Consider the following 13,106-nt stretch of genomic DNA (forward strand, 5'->3'; position numbering starts at 1 on the left):
TTTTCACGAAGCTAGCTTGCTGATTTCTTTCCCTTCTCGTTAAATTCGTCGATTTAATTTCTTACGTTAAATTGATTCTTTTCAAGAGCGTATATTCTTTTTATTATTTTAGGTCCTTTACATATGGTAGATGAGTTACTGTGGAGAGGAAGTGGTGCATACATCCGAAGACAGCTCTTTGGGTGATTTCCTCTCAAGACGAGAAACGGCAGTTCAACATTTATAATTTCACTTATTAAACTCAATAGTTTTCTTCGTCTTTGGTTTAAATCCTCACTGTCAATTCATAATTTTTACCATATGGCGCCCAAACAGGGGACATGTTGGTTATTTGCTAGTTGTTGCCGTTTCTCCGTCCTTTGTTTTGTTTTCTTATCCGCTCGGCCATTCGAAATGTTTTGGTGATTTAGGGTTGTTTTTAACAACTGGTTACTTTTAGTTAGAGGTCTTAACGACTTTTCATTGTGCCCCTTGAGCAGTTTTCTGTCGGGAGGTCTAGTTCAATTTTTTTTGAGTGAGTCATTTGGGACTTTATAGATTATATTCATTTCATTAGGTTTGTAAGGGGATCGCAGGCATGTCTAAAGACTTATTGACATTTCTGATTAGTTTCTAGGGCTAACTATCGAGGACAGGTCAACCGTATTCATTCGGAATTAGACAGTTTTGGTAATTATACTCCTCAGGAGAGAGACTGCCTTGTTAGAAAATTGAAAAGACTCAAGGATGAGCTGAAAAGGAGCCGACTCGGTCATTCGCACTGAATGGGAATTAAACTCCGAGGATGAGACGGAAAGCCATAGCCTGAAAATGATAAAGAAATTGAAGAATGTTGTAAGTATGAAGATAGGATCAGTGAATGTTTGTCTACTCTGTCTCATCTGGCTACATCCAGTCCAAATGCTTCCAGTCCAGAAGTTTCTAGAAGCACATTTAGCAGCATGCTTAAGAGCGCAACTGCCCCTTTACCTAAATTTACAAGTGAAGAGGGAGAGGATCTTATTAGGTTCTTTCAGCAATTTGAAGATACGACGAAACGCTTCAGTTATTCTGACTACGATAAATTCTTACTTTTGAAACAGCAAATTTCAGGGCGTGCCTTATTTTTGATAAATTCCCTGGACAGCATACAGCATTCTTATAACGTAGCAAGAGAGCTTTTGTTGAATGCTTTAGCCTCTCCCGTCACTAGAAAATTCAACGTCATCAAACAAATGTCGAATCTGAAGCTTGATTACAATACAGAACCGTTTGAGTACATAGGGAAAATTAATTCTATTTGCGGATCCATTAGCGCTTTGAAAATAACCTCAGAGGATATTTTACAGTATTTTGCCTGGCATGGTTTGAATGAGAACTTCCAGTCTCATTTAATTCATATCACCAACGAAACCAGGCCATCTTTGAATCAGATAGGAGATAAATTTTTTGAAGCCACTGAAAGGTACTTAACCAGCCAACGACAGTATAAAATTAAGCAGAAAGCAAGGGAACTTTGTCCTAAGAGAGCTACGAGTTTTGCTGCAAATGTTAATTACCAAACAGGCCCGTCACTCAACGTTTTCAAAGTGTGTCCTTTATGTAATGAGGATGGTGACTCCTCTCATCCCATTCACAAGTGTGAAAAGTATCCTGAACCTAGGTTAAAAAAAAAAATCAACAAGCTAAGAAATTTTGAAGGCTTGTATAAAATGCGGCAGTTGGATCATAATGAGGATACCTGCAAATTTCACTTCCGGAAGCGTTGCGATTGTGGCGCTTGGCACTTCAAGTTTCTATGCATGAGCCAAGAAAGCAGTGGAGTCCTGAGGGAAAGTGGTCAAAGTAATGTAAAATTGAAAAAGGAAAATTCTAAACAAAAGTGATCGAGTTGTGAAGGCGAGTAATTCAAGCATGATATTTGTTGAGAAATTTTCTGAGTCGTTCAAAGTCACAGACTGTAGCCACGCAATACTCCCTACCTTTTCTTGCATTCTTCAGGGAGAGACAAAGATTCGTTGCATGAGGGACAGCGGGTGTCAGTCAAACTTCATAACAGAGGAGAGGGCAAAGTATGAAAACTTGCCTGTCATAAATTCTGATCTCAGAATCAAAATCAATGGATTTAACTCTTCCAAAGTTTATCATACTAAGTCTTACAAAGTGCCTTTGACGATTGGAGATCTTATTTACGAGATTGAAGCAACGGGTGTGCCCTCTATTCACACTTCATTGAAATTGCCTGGCTTGCAGAAAATTGTTCGGGAATTTATGAACAGGGGATATTCCTTGGCTGATGATTTCTTAAAGGACGGAAAAAGATGAAATTAATAACATAGATTTTATTCTTGCTCTAAATTTTGGCTTATTGTCTTCCTGAAACACAGTTTCATTGGGGGTAATGAGAATGATGCACCGTCGGTTTTTATCCTTGACCTGCCGCAGGTTGTGAATTGCTAGTGGGTAACACAGATCAAATTAGGAGCAATTGAAGCACCTCCTCCGGTTTTGTTTTGGGGAAGAAAAGACACAAGCTGAAGTGCCTTTGTATACCTGTGAGGATCTTGCCCTTTCAAGTCATAATTCTTTTAGATCCTCTCCTTGATTGTGATGATCTGACTGAAAGTGAAGGCAGGATACAATAGTGAACGATGCAGGGAGAATCAACTATGCTTCCTTGGAAAGAGCACTCAGATCCTTGATAAGTGTTGCACAGATACCTTAAATTATGACACGCAAATATTTCCTGGTAAGGTAGTTGAAAACGAAAGAATAATAAATTATGTTCTTCAAAATACAAGGCGTAATGAAGACGGCAGGTTAATCATGCCACTAATCTGGAATCACAAAGTGAAGCATTTGCTAGGGCAAAATAAAACTCTAGCTACTAAAATTCTAAATTCAAATTTCCAAAGATACTCTAAGGGTGATGGAGTAAAGTTGAAATTAATCGACCAATGCTTTAGAGAGCAATCTGAACTAGGTATTATAGAAAGAATTGACAACCTTGATCAGTACTTAGAGGAAAATCCAAATCACAGTTTCTTGGCCCACATGGCAGTATTTAAACCAGAGCGTGACACTACAAAATGCCGAGTAGTATTTTTATCTAATTTATGTGAAAATAATCCTTTACAGGGAGTAACCATGAGTCACAATCAAGCTATGTTGAGTGGACCTTGTTTAAACCAAAAGATCACCACAGCTTTATTACAGCTACGCTTTGATTCCAAACTCCTGTGTTTTGATATTAAAAAAGCCTTTCTCAACATATGCCTCTCTGATCTAGATTCCAGCAAGTTACTTTTTCTATGGCATCGTAATGTACAGAAAGGAGATTACAGTATTGTTGCATATCGTAGCTTAAGACTTCCATTTGGTCTTGTTTGTTCCCCATGCATATTATTACTTGGACTATATAAAATTTTGATGATTGACACTGATGATGATGACCAGGTAAATTTGCTTAAAAGACACATTTATTCATTAATATATATGGATAATGGCAGTATTACTGCAAATAATAGTGAAAAATTGAAGTGGGCCTTTCAAGAGTTAAAAGGAATATTTGAGCCCTATAAATTTTATCTTCAGCAGTTTGTAACAAATGATACTGAAATTCAAGAGGAAATTGATAACAGCTCTGGAGAGAAAACTAGCAGATCAGTTAGATTATTGGGGCTCTTATGGGATCGAGTTGATGATACCCTATCCACTAAGCCTCTAGTTTTAGATGGTGAGGCAAATACAAAGAGGAATGTTTTAAAAACTATTGCCAGTCACTATGATGTATTTGGCTTTACTTTGCCCATTTGATCGAGCACGGCTCTTTCTACATAAATTACAATGTGATTCGTCCTGTACCTGGGACTCCAAATTGCCGGATGCAGAAATTAAAGAATGGAAAACATATGTCGACAGGCAAATTCCTCTCCCAGCCTCGGAATTAGAAGATTTGTTGGCCAGAGAAATGGAGAATATAAACTGATTGCTTTACCGATAGCAGTAAGGATATTATCGGAACTGTTATCTTTATTCAGGATATCCAGTCATTAGAAGTGAACTTTATTCTAGCTAAGAACCGTTTTGTGCACAAGCAATTATCTGGGAAGAGCATGCCTTCCCTTGAGTTTCAGGCCATTACTTTGGGGGTGCAGAAGTGTTAATAGATATCATATAAGGAATTAACTGGGCCCTCGTGTGTTGAAGCAATCAACATCAAAGAACTCCATCTGTTTTCTGATAGCTTGGTGTCCTTATCCTGGATTAATTCCTATTGTTATAAATTAGATAAGATGCATAAACACAGCACCTTTATTCGTAATAGGTTAGAACATTTAAGTACCTTGTGTGAGACGCATCCTATAAGATTTCAATTTGTTTCAGGTATTGAAAATCCAGCGGATGTTGTCACTCGTGTATCTTCATATAAAACTACCGTTAAGTCTAATGTTTTTGAAAGAATCTGCTAACTTCTATTCAAGTCGCAGTGATATAATTAATATCATTGTACCAAACCCCAGTGCAAAACCAGTGGATGTTGTTTCGGAGAATTACAATCAAATTAATTTCGGCTCCACCGAAGAGGAATGTGCAGAACATTTAGCTTCAACAGGCGGGTGTTCTGGGTCTTTCAAATCCGGCAAATTACTACTGGTGCGCCGGTAAGGGAGAACCGGAGCACTTGGTGACTGTGAACAGGTTTTCCAGTTTGTCGAGGCTTGTATCTGTTCATAGGTACCATGCTTAAGTTTATTGGGAGCCTAAAATGCCAACTTTACTCCAAGTATCCTGAGAGGTATGGAAACCTGAAAGTTCTTGACAAAAACTTATATGCTAGGGCAATGAATTACATAATTAGAATAGAACACCACATTTATTTTCCCGAGGTGAAGGTATTCAGGTATTTTGACAGTGATTCTAAGTTCGTTAAAGATATCCCAAACATTGTTAATCAACTCAATGTATATCCTGATAATGAGGGAATTCTAAGAGTGAAAAGCAAATTCTCAAGATGGAAAAATGATAAGAATTACAGATTTCCTGTTTTGCTCCCTAAGAATAGCTACATCACAAATTAATTGTTTTAGATTTGCATGAGAAAATGTATCACTCAGGCTGTTACAAGGTTTTGTCTGAATTAAGAAGACAATTTTGGATTGGACCCACTGTTTCTCTGTTGTGAAACGCATCCTGCAGGAATGCATACTTTGTAGAAAACTGAAACAGAGAGCTATTAAACTAAATCAATCTCCCTACAGGTTATTCAGACAAGAACCACCTAGTGTTCCCTTTCGTACAATATTTTATAGATCACATAGGCCCTTACTTTGTACTTTACAATAGCAAAAGGTGAAAGTCTGGATTCTTTGCATAACTTGCCTTTGGTCGAGGGCTATTAATTTTAAAAGTTTGTCTTGACATGACCTCAGGTGAGTTCATTAGAGCTTTATTTACAGCTTCATTCATTTGAATATGGAGTGCCTGATTAGTGTTTATCTGATCTTGGTTCATCCTTAGTTGCAGGAGCTAACTATAATTACTGACTTTCTGAATGATCCAGAAAACCCAGAATTTTTTTGAAGAACAAGGAGTACGTCCATTAAAGTTTGAGCAATATTTTAAAGGCCATTCATCCTCTTGGGGCGGGTTAGTAGAAGTATGTGTGAAGATGGTCCGCCAGTTGCTTCATTGCTCAATCAAGAAAAATGTTCTTCAGTTCAGAGATTTTGAGTTTGTGGTTTCACAAACTATTCACCTGGTTAATAATCGAAGGCCTATTGCTTCCTCGGAAGGTCTAAGAGATACCAGTGCATGACGTAATTCCGCAGGACCCTATTACCCCTGAGGAAGTTAATACATGGCTTGGACTTAGTGTCTTTGAATCTTATTCCAGCCATGCAGCCGCTTCACACTAGCAATGATCCTGATTGGTCTTTAAACACTGACCCTATTGATACCATAAGAACCAGTTATGAGAAACTGAAGAAAGTGCGCTCACATATGATAGAAACCTACAATGCAGAATTTTTGAATAATTTGATGTCTCAGGCTGTCAATGATAAAAGTAGATATAAGCCGGTTACCCACAAAAAATTACAAGTAGGGGACATTGTACTGATAAAAGAAGAGAATTGCAAACCTACTAATTTCCCATTGGCAGTTGTTAAAGACATTAAAACTAACGTAATTGATGAAGTAACTGACGCTGTTCTGCTTAAAGGTAAAAACAGGGAGATGGTTCGACGCCACGTCACATCTTTAATCCCCATATTAACGCGCAATGAAATGTCACAATCAAATATTAAAACATTGAAAGATCATATTTCTGTTAATACTACCGATCCCAAGGCAAACCTGGGGGAAGATAAGCCTCAGAAAAGAGAGAGGCCCAAGAGGAAAGCTGCTCTGCAAAGCATGCAAAAGACTCGAGGTATGATCAGTGACATTTGAGGAACCTTTCAGGAACATAACTGTATATAGTTGGGTTTATTAACTGTACATAATTTTGCTCATTTCACAATTATATATATATTTTCATATATAATTTGGGATTAGTCCTACATTTACTAAGGATATAAATGTAGAACCCTTGGCCTGGAATGTAAAAGAAAAGGCTGAAATTTTTCTAGTTATTCCAGAGTTCAACATTTAACATAAAAATTAAATGTAGAACCCTTGGTGTGGAGTGTAAAGAAATATCTTTATGCTTTTCGTATATTTCTGTTTGTACTGAAAAGTACATTGTCTTTTGTTTACTTTGATGGTGGTTGGAACTATGGGCATTTGTTTAATGGTAATTTGTTTTATGGTTATAGGATAATTTGCGACTTAGTTTACTATTGAGCCTGAATAGTTCTTGAAACTGACTGTTTGACAGTTAAATATCCACTCACTCTGCCCTTTAAGTATTTATATTCAGCGGTGCAGAATCCAGGCCAGAGGCAGATGCCAGTAGGACAGTTTTTCCAGCGGAGGAGAGTCAGGATTCCAGTCCAGAGACCAGCACAGAAACAGTCCGGAGTGGAGTGGCACCAGACCTTTGAGATTTTCTGACATTATTTTTTACCCTGGAGTTTTCAAGTGTCATGGAGCGATAAAGAAACTCCACCTAAGGCCGGAGCCGATAGGATTTCATGTTCGGTAGGAGAGGCAACACGAGTAACTGGACTTATCATCTTACCCACGAAAGACCAGGATCTAAAGAAACGTAAGTCAGTTGAGAGACCTTATGCAGGCTCAAAAGGATTGATCTGTTTCTTAGATATAATTTACGCTTATTAGTGTTTAAATTATGGTCGCCAACACGTCGAAAAATTAAAGTAAAGGATTTTATCATTATAAATTATTTTAACCATTATACTTGTGCCTTTGGTTTATAAACCAGTAGAGTTTCATTTTGACTAAGATTAACTACGAACGTAATTCAAATATATTTTTTCTTACTTAGTAACGAGTGTTCATTTACGAAATTTACGTTTTCACGAAGCTAGCTTGCTGAATTTCTTTCCCTTCTCGTTAAATTCGTTGATTTATTTCTTACGTTAAATTGATTCTTTTCAAGAGCGTATATTCTTTTTATTATTTTAGGTCGGTTACATATGGTAGATGATTACTGTGGAGAGGAAGTGGTGCATACATCGAAAGACAGCTCTTTGGGTGATTTCCTCTCAAGACGAGAAACGGCAGTTCAACATTATAATGTTTCACTTATTAAACTCAATAGTTTTCTTCGTCTTTGGTTTAAATCCTCACTGTCAATTCATAATTTTTACCATACCGGAAACTATAATAAAGACACTTTTTGAGTGCTGGTTTGCTATATTTGGAATGCCCTCCAAAATATTGTCAGATAATGGGGGAGAATTTCAAAATGAAAAAGTAAGGAGGATGGCAGAAAGATGGAATATTAAAGTATTAGCCACAGCATCAGAATCTCCATGGAGCAACGGATTATGTGAAAAGACCGTAGGCATGATCAAGGGAAGTGTAAGAAAGATGATGGAGGAAGAGGAGGTAGATTGGTCCATAGCACTGAAATGGGTAGTGAGTACTAGGAACTGCTTAATGAATAATGGAGATTTCTCTCCCAACCAATTAGTATTTGGAAAAAACCCTTCACTGCCTAACCTAATGGGATAAGAAAGTTCAAGTCCTGCAAGCAGAGAAAAAGGGATGGAAGAGGGTATGGTAAGGGACACACTGAATGCAATGCACAAGGCCAGAGAAGCGTTTATAAAAACTTGGGTCATGTAATAAAATAAGAATAGCGTTAAACAAAAACATCAGAGAACATAAATTTGAAGCAGTGGTAGGAGATGAGGTATTCTATAAGAGGGAAAATGATTCAACATTCGAAACACAACTGGTGATGTACAGGTGTACTAGACTGTTATCTAAGCAGCCATTTGCCAGCTTAAAAAAAAAAAAAAAAAAAAAAAAAAAAAAAAAAAAAAAAAAAAAAAAAAATACAAATAGTTTAATATAGCACACCACACACAGGCGAGTCCACACACATGAGGCACTTGTGCAGTGAGGTCTTTGCATTTTTTGATTAAACAAATTGATAAGACTGGGACTAGGTTGTATGGAGGTAAGGGCCTTTACGTACTATAATTAATGAGTTCATCATGAACTTTTACAGATGGAAACACATAACTGGCATCTACATTATGAGACGGTCATTCAACACCAACAACAGCAAAGGCCAACGTAATTAAAACAATGAAGACCAACTCACAACCACTTACAACAAATATCAAAGATGGGAACTTATTGGGAAAAAAAAAAAAAACTTACCATATCAAGGTCCAAATTCACACCAAGCTCCTGGAGCATCTTTAGCTTTTTATCAAAATTTTGTCTAACTCTCACTGCCCTTGACTGTATTTGTTTCGCGCTGCGAGTAGCATTCAACTGAAAATACAATAAAATCAAATATACTTTCTGCAAGTACAAATGGAAGTATTTGTACTTAGGTAAACTTTAAGATTAACAGATTTATGAGATATTAGCACATAGGAATAAGTCACAAATCCTTCGCATTAGAAATTTTTTTTTTTTTGACAGATTTCAGTATACATAAGAAAGCTTAGTTACTCACTAAAATATCTTTACATAAGAAAGCTTAGTTACTCACTAAAATATCTTTAATCTTTCACCTTCTACAGATTATGATATGAAATAATAGTGACAAGTATAGGAACATATTTGAGGTGACAGACACCTTTCTGTTTACTTAATGGCACAACTTAAAGCCTTTTAAAAATACAAAATTTAACTAATAAATTTCTAGTTTTCAGTTCCTTTGATACTCTTCATTTTAAGAAAATGTTAATTGTTGGGCAGTTCCTTTGATACTCTTCATTTTAAGAAAATGTTATTGTTATAATACAATTAAGTTTGTTCATACTTACCTGGCAGATATATATATAGCTGTATTTTCTGAAGTCCGACAGAATTTCAAAACTTGCGGCACACGCAGTGGGCGGCCAGGTGGTAGTACCCATTCCCGCCGCTGGGAGGCGGATATCAGAACCATTCCCATTTTCTATTTCATATTTTATTAATGCCACTGTCTCCTGAGGGAGGAGGGTGGGCACTTTAATTATACATATCTGCCCAGGTAAGTATGAACAAACTTAATTGTATTATAACAATAACATTTTGTTCATGCCACTTACCTGACAGATATATATATAGCTGAATCCCACCTTCGGATGGTGGGAAGAGACAGAATAGGATTTGTAGGAAACTTAAATTAAGTAGATGATGTATATCTTGGTTCCTCACCTGTTAGCAAAGTAGACTCTGTGATTACTGTCACTTAAGCCTGCTTTTGCTTAATCAGAGTTGCCAGCCAGGTGGAGACCTGTAGTGCTGGTGCGCTCTGGATGATCTGTCAATGGGGACGTGACCTCAACGTGACAAGGCCATCGAGCCATACATATGAGGGCAACGAAGCAACTGACCACCACCTGACCAACTATCCAAAGACCCCTTGAACACTAAACTAAGGGATGGGAGATCTTCACACAAGACTCACTACAACCTAAAAACACAACAATAAAAACTAACCTAAACCTAACTAAGGGATAGGGAAAGAGCTACCTCCAGCCCCCAAGACTGTGTCTGCAGAAACGTATGGCCCAAGAGAATTACAGTTGTCATAAATCGTTCTCACATCCCTTAGGTAATGTGAGGCGAAGACAGAGTTGCTCCTCCAAAAGGTGCTATCAAGAATGTCCTTGATTGACATGTTCTTTTGGAAGGCAAGAGAGGTAGCGACAGCTCTAACTTCGTGAGCTTTTCACTCGTAAGAGGCTCAAATCAGTCTTCTGGCAAGATGAATGAGCCTCTTTAATGACGTCCCTCAGAAAGAAAGCAACAGCATTCTTAGATAAAGGTAATTCTGGTCTCTTCACAGAGCACCAGAGATTACCTGAGGGACCTCTTACCTCTTTTGTTCTATGTACGTAGAACTTGAGAGCCCTGACAGGGCACAGGGCTCTCTCTGGTTCTTGGCCCACCAGACTTGACATACCCTTGATCTCGAAGCTTTTCGGCCAAGGGTTAGAAGGATTTTCATTCTTTGCCAAGAAAGTTGGGCTCAAAGAGCAGACAGCGTTGTCTCCTTTGAATCCCACTAGACGGCTAAAGGCTTGTATTTCACTAACTCTCTTCGCCGTCGCCAGAGAAGTTAGGAAAAGAGCCTTCCTTGTCAAGTTCCGAAGAGACGCTGCTTGAAGAGGTTCAAAAGGACTTGACATTAAGAACCTAAGAACTACGTCAAGGTTCCACGAAGGCAGTCTCGTTTGGGGAATCTTCGAAGTCTCAAAAGATTTTAAGAGATCATGGATATCTTTGTTGTCCGAAAGGTGCAGGCCTCTGTGCCTAAAAACCGCTGACAACATGCTCTTATATCCCTTAATGGTAGGGACTGCTAATTTCTGCACATTCCTGAGAAAGAGCAGAAAATCGGCTATCTGGTTCACAGAGGTCGTGGAAGAGGAAACTCCCTCCTTTTTACACCATGCCCTGAAGGAAGCCCACTTCGATTGGTATACAGCTCTTGTAGATGCATGTCTTGCATTTGCGATTGCTCTCGCAGCTGCTTTCGATAAACCTCTCGCTCTGGCCAACTTTTCGATAGTCTGAACGCAGTCAGACCCAGAGCGGAGAGGTTTTGGTGATACCTTTCGAAGTGAGGCTGTTTGAGTAGATCTTTCCTCCAGAGCAACGTCCTTGGAAAGTCTACAAGGAAAGACATGACCTCTGTGAACCATTCTCTCGCTGGCCACATCGGGGCGATCAGGGTCAACCTCGTCCCTTCTGAAGCCGCAAACTTCCTCATGACTTCCGCCATGATCTTGAATGGCGGGAAGGCATACAGGTCTAGGCCCGTCCAGCTCCATAGCAACGCGTCCACAGCGATTGCTTCTGGATCTAGGACCGGGGAGCAATACAGAGGAAGCCTCTTGGTCCTCGACATCGCGAATAAGTCGACCAGAGGACGTCCCCACAACTTCCAAAGGTCTCGACACACGTCTTTGTGTAAGGTCCATTCCGTCGGTAGGATTTGTTCCCGATGACTGAGAAGGTCCACCCTGACGTTTTGCACTCCTGCAATGAACCTCGTCAGGATCGTAACCTTTCTTCTTTTCGCCCACAGCAGAATCTCCTTCGCCAGGTGAAACAAAATCCTGGAGTGTGTTCCTCCCTGATTCTTTAAATATGCGAGTGCTGTGGTATTGTTGGAGTTTACTTGAACGATTTTGTACGTCAAACTACCTTCGAAGAACTGCAGAGCAAGGAAACAAACCTTTCTAGCGAGGAAATGGTGCCCAGCAGACTCATCCATTCCCTCGCCGAGCAAGTTTCTTTCCCCAAGAAGGCTGAGATCTTCTCTAATCCTAGCCGCTGACGTTCCTGGGACGGAAACGCTCGAAAAGCCACTGAATCCATCTGAATCCCCAGATACACGATAGACTGTGTCGGGGTCAGATGTGACTTTTCGAGGTTGACAAGAAGTCCCAGGGACTTCGCTAGAGCTAACGTGAACTGCAAGTCCTTCAGACACTTTTCTCTCGACGACGCTCTGATAACCGCCAGTCGTCGAGGTAAGGGAAACAATCTTATCCCTGAAGAGTGTAGCACCTCGCCACATTCTTCATGACTACGGTGAACACCATTGGAGCCGTGGTCAGGCCAGAAACAAAGAGCTTCTGAAACTGCCACACTTTTTTGCCCAAGACGAATCTTAGGTACTTTCTTGAAAGAGGGTGGATCGGGATGTGAAAGGTAACTGGCGTCCTCGCAGGTCTAAGGACACCATCCAGTCGCCCGGTCTCAAGGCTCCCAGAACAGAATGAGGCGTCTCCATCGTGAATTTGGTCTTTTCCACAAAAAGATTGAGCCTGCTTACATCTAGGACTGGACGCCAACCCGACGACTGCTTTGGCACTAGGAAAATCCTGTTGTAAAAGCCTGGAGACCCCCAGGTCCGTGACTTGCTCCACCGCTCCTTTTTCGATCATCTGATAAGATGGAGAAAGGTCTCTGGGAGTCGTAGAAAGAGGAGGAAGATCTAAAAAGGGGATCTTGTACCCCTGCTCCACGATCTTGAGGGACCAAGGGTCCGTATCTCTCTCTCTCCATGCTCCCGCAAAGGACTTCAGTCTGGCTCTGACTGGTGTCTGAAGGACATGCGTCTCACTTGGATGACTTGGGTTTGAAGGAAGCTCTTCCTCTTGCAAGCCCCTCTCCCACCTCGATGGATGTCTTGCTCTCGGGGAGGGAGGAGCCGCACAAAAGGGTTTAACCTTCTTCGGCGGGTCGCACAAAAGATGAAGAAGTGGAAGGAACTCCGCCGGACGTCTCGAGGACTGGGCTAAGAGGTCCTGCGTTGCTTTTTCTTTGCAAACTGCTTGCCAGGTCCTTAACCACAAAGTTCTGGGGGAAGAGATGGCTCGTAAGAGGAGAAAAGAGCAGCTCCGCTTTCTGAGCTGGAGTAACCGATTTAGCCGTGAAGTTACACAGCAAAGCTCTCTTCTTCAGGAAGGCAGTCCCAAAATGAGAGACAATCTCCTCTGAACCATCCCTGACGGCCTTGTCCATGTATGATAGCA

The 13,106-nt window shown here is 40.0% G+C and overlaps 1 protein-coding gene across 1 annotated transcript in view; it reads right to left on the reverse strand.

Annotated features, from left to right (window-relative positions):
- Positions 1–13,106, reverse strand: part of LOC135207447 (uncharacterized) — a 217,462-nt gene that overhangs the window by 4,674 nt on the left and 199,682 nt on the right. Inside the window, exon 7 of the mRNA XM_064239176.1 lies at positions 8,779–8,895. Coding sequence (XP_064095246.1) covers positions 8,779–8,895 — 117 coding nt within the window. The remainder of the gene's footprint in view (positions 1–8,778; positions 8,896–13,106) is intronic.

Source organism: Macrobrachium nipponense, chromosome 11, assembly GCF_015104395.2.
Source record: "Macrobrachium nipponense isolate FS-2020 chromosome 11, ASM1510439v2, whole genome shotgun sequence".
Lineage (NCBI taxonomy): Eukaryota > Metazoa > Arthropoda > Malacostraca > Decapoda > Palaemonidae > Macrobrachium > Macrobrachium nipponense.